At 46.6% G+C, this 15,037-nt stretch overlaps 1 protein-coding gene across 1 annotated transcript; it reads left to right on the plus strand.

Annotated features, from left to right (window-relative positions):
- The first annotated feature begins 2,700 nt into the window (after nucleotides 1-2,700).
- Nucleotides 2,701-14,815, plus strand: LOC144133358 (uncharacterized). Its single transcript, XM_077666428.1, has 6 exons — nucleotides 2,701-2,817; nucleotides 3,304-3,401; nucleotides 5,738-5,877; nucleotides 7,972-8,036; nucleotides 13,523-13,588; nucleotides 14,693-14,815. The coding sequence occupies exons 1-4, from the start codon at nucleotides 2,805-2,807 to the stop codon at nucleotides 8,021-8,023; spliced, it is 303 nt and encodes a 100-aa protein (XP_077522554.1). The 5' UTR covers nucleotides 2,701-2,804; the 3' UTR covers nucleotides 8,024-8,036; nucleotides 13,523-13,588; nucleotides 14,693-14,815.
- The last annotated feature ends 222 nt before the right edge of the window (nucleotides 14,816-15,037 follow it).

A 15,037-nucleotide genomic window follows, 5' to 3' on the forward strand; every position in this document is an offset into this window, starting at 1 on the left:
GAAAAAAAAAACAATCCGGTATACACTGCGAACTGCCTTCAATGATCTTGCCTGACCGAATGCTTCATCGGATTGAACATCTCTCAGGACACCTCGGACGTTTCAAACTCGTTTACCAATGGACATCGGCTTGGCGACCAATATCAGATATACAATATGCGAGATATACCCACTCCAGTGGGCCGATCACGTATCTATAGGGCTGCCTACCCGAGTTCAGGTGGGCTATACTCAAGAACCACGGAACAGGGGGGTGGCAATGGGGAAGGTCGCCTCCCCCCCCCCACATTTTTCAGGGGGGGTTGTGCCCCCCCAATCTCCATTTGCTCTACTTGGATGAGATTTCTGAAAATTGAAACACATATTAGTTCTAACCTCTTTTAATTCAAAGCACAGTAGGGCTGCATGAGCTGCTTGGCTTAGTAGCCAGTTGTAAAACATTTGGTATATGAGTAACCTAAACCAGTCATGTCCCTACAGAATTCGATCGACTATATATCGGCCTGACCGTGTACATGATCACGATTAGCAGAATTTAAACAAACTATGCACAGGCTTTTTAATGGAATTGATCACTCCTCATGCGTACAGCTTCCCACCTATAAGCTCCTCATTTCAATTATTTTATATTGCCATAAATCTTTGCACCGTTTGTTTGTTCGCACTCAACCCCCGGCACGCGGCTTTATCATTTTGTTTTGGAATGCGAGGTGCGACTAGACTTATGCCGTTGATCATGGCCACGTGCAAATGATTCCACATTTGTCCAGATTCTTGCTGCTTTTGGTTCTCTATCTCGAAGGTTCCTTGTCAGCTTTAAATTCAGCACGACCAAGAACTGCATGGCATACAGGTCGATGACCGCCGAGCACGCATTATTAAGCCTATTGCAGCCGCCGAGTAATCAGTTCTTAGTGGGCGTGAGTCAGCCCCTTAAACAGTTAATTTTGGAAGCCTTTTCGTTGTCTTCCTGACAGCTGGAGTGTCGTCACCGCATCGTGATACTTTGCATCAAGCTTTGAACATTGAATATATATATATATATATATATATATATATATATATATATATATATATATATATATATATATATATATATATATAAAATTTATTATGTAAATGAGCATTAAATACATAAATAACAAAATAAGCTCGAAGTTCTGCCCTCCCACTAAAAAAAAAGAGTTCTGGAGTCCCTCGCTATACTAATTGTCTCGAGCATAGCCCAAACTTTCACCCGCTGCCATTACGACCCGGACGCGACAGCGGTGTGCCAGAGAACACTGCGAAACTATAATTATAGAGGTCCTCGATCACCTCGATCGAAGCACCTCGATCGAGGGCGCGGTTGTGCTACCCAGTTCCGTGTTCTAGCGGACACTAGCAGTTTATTTTTGAGAGCCTCTTCCTCCTCGTACCTTGCACACTTCTGATTTCTTAACATAAATTCTTTCTGTGCATCAATTTACCTATTCAGCAATCTATATTTCACCCTCTGCTGGTCCTAAGTCGCTGACTTCAGGTCAGTGGCAATATAGTACTTATGATATCTACCGCGCACCGTGCCAGAAAATACTTTTTTGCAGCAATTACAGACTTTTCAAGCACTTGCTGCATTTAGGGGAGTTCTAAAAGAAGTGTTTATTTTATCGTAGATAACACAGAAGTTGCTGTTTACAGAGCAGAGAACAGGGAAGGGCCCAGCGTTATTTATGATGCCGCGCAACACTAGCTTTTATATTTCGAAACCGAAACTGAAAATGTTCTAGCGTCGTCTGACGGCTAGGCCCAGACTTTATAGGTGCTTTCTGTTTGTCGTAACCCACACAAAACTTTCTGCTTAAAGCACTAAGTAAAAAGCGCAAAGCACAATAAGGCACCGCGCGCCACTATAGCTTCCAGCTTTGAAACCGAAACCGAAGGCGATTTGTCACGTAGCGACTACTTTGTTTAATGCAGTGGCGATCAAAAATCGCAGAACACTTCAAACATTTAGGTTACAGCGGTACCATAAAGCTCATACATGATAGAGCCAATAGTGTTACACTAAGCCACCCTATTCACACTCCATGGGCAGTCACAGGTGCAAGACCGATTTGAGGGGCTAGTTGGTTCTGCAGTCGTTCTGCTTATGTTGGACCAACGCTCTGTGGCACAGCTTGACACGGAACTCATAACTATTTCCCCTTCAAAGTAGTATTTGTAACTTTTCAACTATAAGTATTTCATGTTGTGTAGAGCCCCGCGTCGTCTGCTACTGCATGCGGTCAATCAGCAGTCAACTGGATGGCCGGATGCGCTGCACGAGGAGGCTGCGATATGGAGCGGTATAGAGATCACGGTCGGAGACGCAAGTTCTGCCGCAGGAAACAAACAGACGAAATTGAACGAATAAAACGTATTTATTATTCTGATTTGTAAAGAAGAGGTCATCATCATCATCGTATGCAGCGCCCTGTGCGGTGCGCGTCGCCAAGCCAATCCAAGTCTGCGGTCGTTTGCGTCCAACGTTTGCGTCGTTACTCGTGTCGGTGTGTGTGGTTGTTACAGTTATTAGATTGTGTGTTTTGCAGCCACATGTGACGCTTCCACTATGGGTTCGTCAGCTGCGGCGAGCTATGCGTACGTGAAATACTTGGACCGACGGCGCAAAAGCTATCGTACACGTCTCTATGTCGTCCTTGTTTCCTTTGGGCTACACCTATCCATGATGCCTCACCGACTGGCGTTAGCGACCTGGCGAAAAAAAGGACGTCTACTGGCTCGGCGGAAAAGATGAGAAGGCATTCTATTCCGCCCAAGTAATGGAGCTTAGAGGTGAGTTTTGCAGTTACTTCGCTACGTGGTCAGATTTCAGAAGTGCCAAACGTGTGATGCGTGTACAGTCAAGCCTAACGCTTTTAGCAAAGCTTGGTGGCGTTTTACATAAAGTCGATGCACATGCTTTTTTACTGTTGCGAGCACTTGCAGAACGCTTACGATACCACTTCCTCTGTGATTGCGATCCGAGCACGCAGCAGCCCAGCGCATGCTTCCCAAAGAAGGGAAAAACTGCGTGGTCGCGTTGTAGCAGGTCTCGACGTAAGCGTCACTCTGAGCGAAATAATATATCGTGATTTTTTTCATGAATTCAAGTAATTGCATGAGGCAGGGAGAAATCGGCTGTGTTCAGATCTGCTAATTTTTAGCATCATATGATTTTTGGAAAGCAATGAATGCGACACACTAACTGATCCGTTTCCGTAGCTTGCCCTGTGTTTGCTGTCGCTTTCATTATTTTATCTCTCATTTCTTGTGTTCCAGTAACAAAAGCGGAGCTTATCCAGAGAATGTCGAAAAGAAAAATCACTGCAATGGACCTTGAAAAGCCTGAGCCATCAACAACAGTTGCACAGATACATGTATGTACTGAGCGAAGTTTTACTGCGGATGCCTCTGCTACTGCCACTCGCACGCTTACCAGTCGCAATATGTACATTACATAGCAGCATACTTCAGAGTCAGCCAGGCGTCTCTGTCTGTGTGTGTCTAAAATATTTATGGTTGCGGGAAGCAGCCAGGCTCCCATCAGCAACAGAGAGCTTTGTAGCGGATCTTTGAATTGTAATATTGAGATATTGCTTAAATGCTACCATTGTAAAAGATTGCGTAGGACACTAGAGAACCGCATGTGGAATGGAACCATCGTTCTGTTTTTTGTTCTCTCATATATTGCGTGCTTCATGTCAGGTCAAAGTTTCATTTTTCGTATTGCCTCTTCGCATTGTTGTCTAAAATATTTATTGTTTGAGGGAGCAGCCAGGCTGCCTTCAGCTACAGAGAGCTTTGTATCGAGCCCACCGATACGGCGTTGCGGGACAGCGCACTTCTCTCATTGCAGCACGTTGTCTTAGCTTCGGCTTGCAACTCGGTGGCCTGTTTTCTCAGTGCCATGATACTGGTTAAATATATGTATTGCTGGAAATTTATAAGCCCTGCTATTCTTTGGTTATGCGGCTTACCAAAGGGAATCGGGCCACGTGAGACACGGATAGGGCCTCTGATAATTATTATTCACGAGGGGTGATAATTATTATTCACGTGTCTATCGGAAACACCGGTGCTACGCTGTGGGCTACAACTGCGGTGGGCTCTCTCCGGTCGGGGCGGCTCTTGTCAAGACACGATTAATTACTGGAAGGCACCGTTCCCCTCTTCCCGTCATCTGTCCATCGTCGGTCGCTTCTTGCAGGGAACCAGTCAAAGGGGGAAGGTCATTTGCATCGAGCCAAGCGTGGGAAGAACAGGCTCCTTCCCAGCTAGTCATCCTTTCTTTTTGTGCAGTCGTCGGCCACCTGATGACGCTGTCGAAATTGCCGCTGCTGTTGCTGCACCTCCGTGGTCATCCCTGTCGATGGGATCTGCACCTTAATCCTCTTCGGCTGGTGTGCATTCTGTTCATAACAGGCCCAACGCGGACACCACCGAAAGCTCCCCATTTGACTTTCAAACAAAAGGGGTGCTGCCTACTCTTGTAAACGGAAGGGCAGCCACACAGAACAAGCAGGGATGGAGGACTAAAGCTAGTGGACCAAGCGGAAGGGAGAAAAACCTCTGAGAGGGAATGGAAGGAGAGGAGCATGGAAAAGTAGCTAGTTTGCCATATGTAACTCCAATATAATGTCTTTTATTAAAGATTGTTTGCGGTTGTGTGTTCCGGGGACGGTGCATCACAACAACCTTGGTAGAGGACATTTTCAGCCAGAGGGTGGTCGGGGCCCTTTAAGTATGGCTGCCGGCTGGCGTGCATGTGTGCTCTGCCAAATTTGTTGTTCAAAATTTTTATTCTCTACGGAGGTCATTTTCATTTCACAGCTGAAGATGAAGCATAACCTTGCGTGTGCCGATTCGGTCGTTGCCATAAGGCTTGGTGCTCGGATCTTCTGCCACAAGTGCTTAAAATACCTGAGAAATACCGTATGCATACTTCACCTTGCATTTGACTCATCAAAAGGAAAAATTTCCCAGTGTGGATCATCATGCCTGCACAGAGTGCGGGGCCGACATGCAAGGCCAGGTTGTAATGCCTTTCATTCGAGTGCTAGCTCTGCAGTAAAAGCGATAGCATACAGACACGACGTTCAGCTAAATTTGTACAGTGCACGCACTTCAGAAAAATGTTCAACCAGCTGATATGCACGCTTGTCAAAATAATGCGTGCATTACTTGTTGGCAGCAATATTAACAGCTGGAGGGCGGCAGACTACAGTTGAGTGGAACATATCCTGATTGTTTTCTGCTTACAGCCCACAGGAATTAGTTCACAAACAGAAATTGCAACTACCACAGGAGAGTCAGTATAGGCAGGGTCGATCATTGGCGCCCAAGTAATTAGTGTGTAGTTAACAAATATGCAATAATCTGTAACTACAGCATGTTGTTTGAGCAGTGCATGCGCCGTTTTTCCCTCCTCCTCATCATCAGCCTCACTACACCCACAGGGCAAAAGCCTCTCCCATGTCTTTCCAATTAACGCTGTCCAATTAGCCCTCCTATGTGGTGTCAAATGCAAGTCCTTAGAGTGCGACTGCCCGTCACATATGCTTTTGAGGATATCTCGAAGCTTACATGCAGACTTCACGACAGCACACAACGCACTGAAGGACATATACTTGCGTTGTTGCCGCCGATGTATGCATCTGGGTGCAAGAGTCCGCGGCTGCCCTGAATAACTAATGTCCTTTCTTTTGCTCCCAAGGATCAGATTTCTACCGTACGCATGCGAGCAATGAGACGCAACAGCAAGCAAAGCAGCAGAGGGCACTCGCCTTCCGTGATCCATGGACAGCCTTGGCGCCATGATTGCCAGCAGGCTGGTTCTGGCGGCGACCAGTTCATGTGAGCATGATGCACCTTCCTGTCAGGAGTGAATTTTCTGGTAGCGAACAGGCTCTCCGAGCACGGCAATTTGAAAAAGCCCAATGATAATTTAAAGATTTAAATATGTATAGACACCTAATTTTGGTGGCATGTTTTCTTCCCTACAATGATTCAGAAGACACTACTATGAATGAATCATCATGTGGTGTTTGCCTGGGACCTATAAATAATTTTTAATCGAATTTTTCTGCCATGCTGTCTTGGTTTCAACAGCCGAGTGAAGACTGTGACATGAGAGAGGTTATCTGTAACGTGAAGCATGGAAAAAATGCGATATAATTGCTGCTTGATCGTTTTAATTCACTACAGTGTTGAAGCCAGCCTTCCTCAATAGTCGGAATGACAAATGTAGCAGCACCGATTATATTGCAGTTTTTCATGCCTCGCATGACCTATAAGCTCACTTTGACGTCATAGTCCCCATTCTGCTCTTGAAACTGAAACGGCGCGAGAAAGAAATTCGATTATAAATTATTTAGTAGTCATGGGAGAATCTTCATCATCATCAGCCTGATTACACCCAATGCAGGGTGAAGGCCTCTCCCATATCTCTCCAATTAACCATGTCTTGCCAGCTGCGCCCACCTTATGCCTGCAAACTTCCTAATTTCATACGCCCACCTAACCTTCTGCCACCCCCTGCTGTGCTTTCTTTCTCTTGGAATCCCTTAAGGACCAACAGCTATCTTACCTTCGTATTACATTCCCCGCTCAAGCCAATTTCTTCCTCTTGATTTTGGCTAGGATGTCATTAACCCGCGTGTGTTCCCTCAACCACTCTTCCTGCTTCCGGTCTCTTAAAGGAGTATAGACACCTAATTTTGGTGGCATGTTTTCTTTTCTTCAATGATGCAGAAGACGCTACTATGCATGAATCACCATGTGATGTTTGCCTACGACCGCTAAATAATTTATAATTGTTTTTTCCTGTCATGCTGTTTCAGTTTTGGAACAGCCGAACAATGGCTCTGACGTCAAAGAGGGCTTTTCCTTCACGTGAGCCATGGAAAAATGTCCAGAGAATCGCTGCTTCGTTGTTCTAATATACTGCAGTGTTGAAATCAGCCTTCCTCAATTGCTGGAATGACAACAAATGTGCAAGCAGCGATTATATTGCTGTTTTTTCATGTCTCGTGACGTGTAAGCACACATTGACGTCACTGTCCTTGTTCAAGTGTTGAAGCCGAAACTGGACGAAAAATAAATCCTATTATAAATTATTAAGCGGTCGTAAGAGATTACTAGCTGCTACTCCATGTATAATAATGCCTTATGCATCATTACAAACAAGAAAGCACGCACCCAAACGGTAGGTGTTATACTGCTTTAACGTTACGCCTATCATTTTTCTTTCCGTGGCTCACTGCGTTGTCCTCAGCTTAAGCTGAACCCTTTTTGTTAGCCTCCACGTTTCTGCCCCATAGGTGGGTACTGGTAAGATACAGCTGTTGTACACATTTCTCTTGAGGCATATTGGTAAACTCCCATTCATGACCTGAGAGACCCTGCCATATGCGCTTCATCGCAATCTTATCCTTCTAGTTATTCCCTCATGATCCGGATCAGTTGTCACTAATGATACCTGCCTTAAATAGACATATTCCTTTACCTTTTCCCTTACCTTGCTACCAATTGTGAACTGCTGTTCTCTTGCTAGACTTGAGCATAGGAAAATACCACAAGGTAATCCATGTATAATAATGCCTGATGCCTCATTAGAAAGCAAAAACACACACCCAAAATATGGGTGTTTATACTCCTTTAAAGCTAGTTGGTGCATTACAGAATGTGAGTCACCAGTGTTACCAGTAAAACCCTTTAACATCATATTTTGATCTGTTGATTGAAATCAAGCTTTTTGTGTTCTAGTTAATGGTATTTCATTATTTCTTTGCTCCTTATTTGGAAAAATTTCTCGGGACTCTGACCAGGCTCAAGAAGTGTAATGTGATAGTAAACAGAATATGTTTGAAAATCCTCTGAAGTTGCCCTTTAATTTACCTTGTACATTAGTCTTTTGTAGCAAATGCGAACACTTTTCATACTTTGCAGTCTTCCACTAGCATGGATCCTGCTGCACCACAGAACCCGGATATCTTGCTGAGGTCAGCAGCCAGGTATGAAGGTGTCGCATATTTAGAATGTAAGACAAGTGGGCTTTGATGCCCCCTCGGCCAGTGCTGATAAAGGAGCAAAGCACAGATGGAAGATGAGGCTGACAAAGTTCAGTTTGGTGCTCAGGAACGCTTGGCTACCGGGGTGCACCGTGCTAACAAAGGTTGTGGCCACACTTCTTGTTTGATTTGCGTCTTTACGCCTGTGGAGGGGCTGGGTGCAAAGTGCTAACAAGAAGTGTCGACGGCCACAATCTTTGCTAGTACAGCGCACCTCGGTAGCCAAGCGTTCCTGTGCGCCAAACTGAACTTTGTCAGCCTCGTCTTCCGCCTGTGTTTTGCTCCTTCTTCAGCACGGGGCGCTGGGGCATCAAAGCCCAATTGTCGATCTTACAAGAATGATTTTGTAAGCTTGAAATGCTTTTAGCTCTCATCCTTGATAAATGCAGGCAAAATATCTAGAAACTGGAAACATGGGGATGAGCATCACTGCACACCTCTCGGAAATGGGAAATTTTCTGTCCGAATGATATGAAGCAGAAAAAAAATTGCCTGCAGAGCAGCCCTAGGCACAATTTTAACCTGTGGCAGCTCAGAGCAGTTTTGCTTAGCGATGGCTTTGTGGTCGAAATGCAGTTTTTGTTTGTGTTCTAGTTGTTGACATTTCATTATTTTGCAGAATTATATCTTGCAACTGAGACAAGGTTCAAGAAGTGTAATGTGATAGTAAACTCAAAGTGCTTTAAAATCCCCTGGAGATGCCAATTAAAGGAACACTGAGGAGAAATTGAAGTTGGCTTGTATCGATATAATATAAGCTCCTGATCACAAAAACGCAACACTTACTGAAAAACAAAGCTCTTGTAAAGTAGAAAATAGCAAGAACCAAAATACAGGTATCGCCGCCACAGGGCAATCTCGCAAGTACAAGCGTGATGACGTCATTGGACAATAGACGCCACGTTGGAGAAATTTTCCTTCCTACATGAAGCTGCGAATCTCTGAGGCTGACTAAGGAGGGTTGCGCGGTTCAATATTGAAGTAAGTTTTGTTTTAAAACCGATAGTGCACTTTTATCACACAAGGAAGACAGACAAAAGACAACCTGAATGTTGGAAGCAAAAAAAGCCGATGCTTGGCGGCTCCACAGGCGGCCAGAAGAGTTTCGACTTGTTATGGCGCTTCGCGTCTATGAGCTTTGTGTGCCTCATGGTTTTGTTTTTAACGCGTCTCGATTTACAAGTGCCGAACAGCAGAGGAACTCCGTGCCGCTTCAAGTGCTAGTTAACCTTTGAAGGAGCCTGTTAAGGCTGGTCAGATGATTGCCGCGGTTGATGAAAAACCATGATGGCACGATGGTCGGTGATCGTACAAGGCAGTTAGCAGTATAAAGAGCACTTGTGTCGTAGTACGCTCGCCCGGCGAAACATTCCCGGCTGTGCCAGTCAACTTCAAACTACTTAACGGAAATCATTTAATAGGGACGGGAGACAAGGTACAAGGCCGTTAAAAAAAATTGATGGCCTAGCTGTGTTAGGCCAGGATATACGTAGCGAAAGCGCGGAGACTTCTGCATCGAAGAGTGCACTCACTAGATGCGCCTTTATTCATGGTTATATCTTGAGCCGTCGTGGCGGAGTGGTAGAGTCCGCCTCAAACTACAATGGCCCTGGTTCGATTCCGAGCCTCGGCACAGGTTTTTTTTTTTATTCAGTGAGTGGGTGGGCGGTTTCAGTGGCGCGCATAGATGCCGCCACCGAATACGTTGGTTAGCGGATAAGCGCAGGCTCTGTTAAAGGGGCAGTTAGGAGAACTTTATCAAATTATTTTTGTTAGCAAAATCTGATAGTTCAGCATTTCAAGGCTTTGTTGCCGCCTGTCCGGGAGTGAAAGATGCATTTATTTCAAAGAAATTTGGATTCAAAGTTGAAAAAGTTTTTCTCGCCACTCCGATTCAAACACGGGAACTTTGTGACATCACGGCGCACTCTTATGACGTTACAGGACGCATTGACGTGAAACGTGACGTAAGCGCAGACGTGATTTCTCGCGGCTAGCAGTGTGGTCTAGCAGCCGAAATGAAAGCTACTGCCGCCGCACGTTGAAGGCATCTATCGGGGGTCGCTACTGTCGCTTCGTTTGCATTTGCACCGGCGTCTTGTCTGCGTTATGATCGATCCTGTTCCCGAACCTGACGACGAAGTTCTCGCAAAAACTCCGGCCTGCATTTCAGCGACCTCAGCCCCACAGTGCGTGCGATGCTTTTGAGGGAGCACGGTTAGGTTAGGTGCCGGCGGGTTGTTTCCCCCTCCCGCCATGAGCAGCCGTTGCAAATCAAATATCATAACCCCAGTGCGGGGAGTCACAAGGGGCCAGGACAAGGTCGGTGAGTCGCGCCCATTGGAGGCTGGCCGGGGCTTAGGGGCAAACGGATTGCGATTCCTTGAACGGCGCGGTTGCACGGTGCAGCAGGCGGCATCATGGTCTCCCACGGTTGCAAGGGCCAGGTTATTTATTTTATTTTTTGCCAAAAAACGGATGGGTACTCAAGGGCGCTTGCGTTTAAAGTTGGCGGCTTGAAAGTAAAGCCCACGCTTCAAAGGCTTCCGCGCGTTTCCGGCGGTACGGGGTCTACTGGATCGGGCTCTCTCGCCCACTTGCATGTACCTTCAGATGTGTACTGTGAATGGATTAAATTAGCCGAGAGCTCGAAAAGAACACCTGCGTCCAACTGCCGAAGCTATTGAATGACGTCACAACACGTACCTCGCCGCAGAGCTGAATCGGTCTGGCCGGGCCGGCGGTGGCTGGCGCACCCTTCGCAAAATAGAGACATGCTTAAAGTCTCCGCCAGTGCGGTCAGAGTACGCCGAAACTGCCGAACGCGTCGGCGGTCAAGCACAGTTGGAGCATAGAGGGTATCGGTTTGGCCGACGTGACGTCGCCATGCAGCGCGCGCGCGCATTACTCCGGAGTATAAACACACCTTAACAGAGCCTGCGCTTAATCGCTAACCAACGTATTCAGTGGCGGCACCTATGGTAGCCACTGAAACCCCCCGCCCACTCACTGAAAAAAAAAGAACCTATGCCGAGGCTCGGAATCTAACAAGGGCCTTTGTAGTTTGAGGCGGAGACTCTACCACTCCGCCACGACGGCTCAAGATTTAACCATGAATTAAGGCGCATCTAGTGAATGTACTCTTCCGATGCAGAAGTCTCCGCGCTTTCGCTACGTATATCCTGGCCTAACACAGCTAGGCCATCAATTTTTTTAACTGCCTTGTACCTTGTCTCCCGTCCCTAATAAATGATTTCCGTTAAGTAGTTTGAAGTTGACTGGCACAGCTGGGAATGTTTCGCCGGGCGAGCGTACGACGACACAAGTGCTCTTTATACGGCGAATTGCCTTGTACGATCACCGACCGTCGTGCCACCTTAGTTTTTCATCGACCTTGGCGATCATCTGACCAGCCTTAACAGGCTCCTTCAAAGGTTAACTAGCACTTGAAGCGGCACTTGGAGTTGCTCTGCTCTTCGGCGCTCGTAAATCGAGGCGCGTCAAAAACAATACCACGGGGCAACCAAAGCTCTTAGACGCGAAGCGCCATAAAAAATCGAAACTTTCGGGCCTCCTGTGGCGCCGCCAAGCATCGGTTTTCTTTGCTTCCAACATTCAGGTTGTCTTTTGTCTGTCTTCCTTGTGCAATAAAAGTGCACTATAGGTTTTACAACAAAACTTACTTCAATATTAAACCGCGCAGCCTTCCTTTGTCAGCCTCAGAGATTCGTGGCTTCCATGTAGAAAGGAAAATTCCTCCAATTCCTCCGTCTCTTGTCCTATGACGTCGCCACGCTTGTACTTGCGAGATTGGCCTGTGCTGGCGATACCTGGATTTTGGTTCTTGCTATTTTCTGCCTTACAAGAGCTTCGTTTTCAGTAATTAAGAGCGGCGTTTTTGTGATCAGGAGCTTGTATTCTATCGATACAAGGCAACCTCAATTTCTCCTCAGTGTCCCTTTAATGCGCGTTTATAGCCTGGCGTAACGCATGCGCACGCACTGCACACCAACGTCACGTCGGCCAAAGCGAGACCCTCTATACTCCAACTGCGCTTGACCGGTGACGCGTTCGGCAGCTTAGGCGCACTCTGACCACACTGGCGGAGACTTGGAGCACGTCTCTATTTCGCGCCGAGTGCGCCAGCTGTGCCAGCCAGACCAGACTGATACGGTTCCGCGGCGAGGTGCGCGTTGTGACATAATTCAATAGCTTCGCTGGGCGGTGCTGTTCTTTTCGAGCTCTCGGCTAATTTAATCCATTCACAGTACACACCTGAAGGTACATGCAAGTGGGCGAGAGAACCCGATCCAGTGGACCCTGTACCTCCAGAAACGCGCAGAAGCCATTGAAGCGTCAGCTTTACTTTCAAGCCGCCTACTTTAAATGCGAGCGCCCTTGAGTACCCATCCGTTTTTGTGGCAAAAAAATAAATAACCTTGCCCTTGCAACCGTGGGAGACCTGGACGCCGTCTTCTGCACCGTGCAACCGCGCCGTTCAAGGAATCACAATCTGTTGACCCCAAAGCCCCTGCCAGCCTCCGATGGGCGCGACGCACTGACCTTGTCCTGGCCCCTCGCGACTCCCCGCACTGGGGTTATGATATTTAATTTGCAACGGCTGTTCATGGCGGAAGGGGGAACGACCCGCCGGCGCCTAACTGTGCTCCCTCAAAGGCATCGCACGCTCTGTGGGGCAGAGGTCGCTGAAATGCAGGCCGGAGTTTTTGCGAGAACTTTGTCATCGGGCTCGGGATCCATCGTAACGCTGGCAAGACGCTGGTGCAAACGTAAACGATGCAATGGTAGCGACCCCCGATAGATGCCTTCAGCGTGTGGCGGCGGTAGCTTTCATTTTGGCTGCTGCTAGACCGCACCGTTAGCCGCGAGAAATCACGGAGTCTGCGTTTACGTCATGTTTCACGTCACTGCGTCCTGTAACGCCATAAGTGCGCCGTGATGTCATAAGAGTTCCCGAGTTTGAATCGGAGTGGCGGGAAAAACTTTTTCAACTTCGAATGCAAATTTCTTTGAAATAAATGCATCTTTCGCTCTCGGACAAGCGGCAACAAAGCCATGAAATGCTGAACTATCAGATTTTGCTTACAAAAGAAATTTGATTAAGTTCTCACTGTCCCTTTAACGTACCATGTACAGTATAGGTCAAAAGTTTTAAGGCTACAGCATTCAGCTGCAGTGAAATCAATGTTCCTAGAATAATTCATGTAGCGAATCATTCAGAACTGTAGTCAAGCAGGAAGCTTCTGTATCGCAAGAAGAAACCTGCTAGCATTTCAAGGTCACTTGGTCTTTAATATTGCTGTAATGGCTCTGTTATGCGGCTGAAGCGAAAAGCCTTCGGCCTTAAGACTTCACCGACACTGTACATTACTCTTGTTGCAAATGCGAACACTTTGCACACTTTCCAGGCTTCCACTAGCATGGGTCCTGCTGCACCATGGAATCCAGGTGTTCTTGCTGAGGTTAATGGCCAGGTACGATGGCTTCGCATATTTAGAACTAGTTTGTAAGCTTGAAATGCTGTTAGCTCTCGTTCTTGGTAACTGCAGGCAAACAATCTAGAAACTGTGGAAACGTATAGGGCTGAGGATCAGTGCACACCTCTCGGACACGTGAAATTTTCCATCCAAATGGCATGGAGCGGAAAAAAATTGCCTGCACAGGAGCCCCAGGAACAATTTGAACCTGTGACAGCTCAGGGCAGCTTTGCTTAATGAACTCTTAGATCACTAGACCATGACCACAACCTTTCACCTTTCATGTTCTAATTAGCACAGCCTCTTGTGCTAAGATTTAATTGCTGTGTTTTAAATATTCATAATCTTTCTTATGTTAGTTCTGTGCTTCCGAATATTTGGTAGCATTACTGTTGCCAGGGTGCAGTGGAGCCTGAAGTAGAGATAAAAAGGCTCATCTATGTTGTCAAAGGCAGCTTATATGATTGCACATAAACGTGACCTGGTGGCCCATCGCGCTGCTCACTGCGAAAGAGAGAGCGATGTGTCATGTTTTATCATTAGTAGCGTTTGCAAGGAAAACTGCCATTTTCGTAATGTTACTTATAGGAGTCCTGAGGAATAGGATTTTAGCAGTTTTAATGTGGCAAATAATAACTCTCCACAATCTGGTATAGGGCTTTATACAAAGCATATTTGCAGCTGTTTTATTGCAGGTCCACCTCGGGAACGGAAATTGTCAGTGCAGAGCGGTGGCGCTGACTTCTTTCCCAAGGTCGAGACTTCCTGTTTTGCAAGGACGCCACAAAACTTTTGTGGGGTTCCCCACAAAAGTGACGCTCCTTCCTGGTGATGCTCCTTCCCCGAAGAGCCTTAGGGGAAAGAGCGTTCAGGGAAGGAGCATCACCGGCTCAGTATGCCGGCAATTCCTTAAGGCTGGTGCCATGCAGAAGCCTCGGATAAGCTCAGAAAAACTAGCAGCTGTGGGCAGTAAGCCTCTTTTATTTAGGTACATTTCCTGACTGACAAAGGCATTTGTTTATTTAAGTGTGCATGACTTAAATACCTTTATTTTACAGCACCTGCATGTCTTCAATTGTGTCATGAGTAATACTCTTTCAGATGCATTTGATGCATACATCAAAGCTGCACAAGCTGCTGAGGATGAGAAAATGCGCAGAGCAGTTGAATTGCTACCTGGCGGACATGCTGAGGGACATCAAGTAATCATCATCTTCACCTGCCCCTGTAGTCAATGACTGTAGTCAGATAAAAATGATAAAATAAAGGCAGCAAGAAAATTTATTTCATTGACTGCAGCCTGGTATTTAGTGCTGGGATGCAGCATTTGCTGCACTGAAGGGTTGCAAGTTCATTCAGGTAGCCTACATATTCAGAGCTATTAACTGTACACCAGAGTACGTGTTGCAAGGCCATTGTATCCCCAAATCGAGGCCCTCGTATCTG

The sequence above is a fragment of the Amblyomma americanum genome, chromosome 1, assembly GCF_052857255.1.
Source record: "Amblyomma americanum isolate KBUSLIRL-KWMA chromosome 1, ASM5285725v1, whole genome shotgun sequence".
Taxonomy (NCBI): domain Eukaryota; kingdom Metazoa; phylum Arthropoda; class Arachnida; order Ixodida; family Ixodidae; genus Amblyomma; species Amblyomma americanum.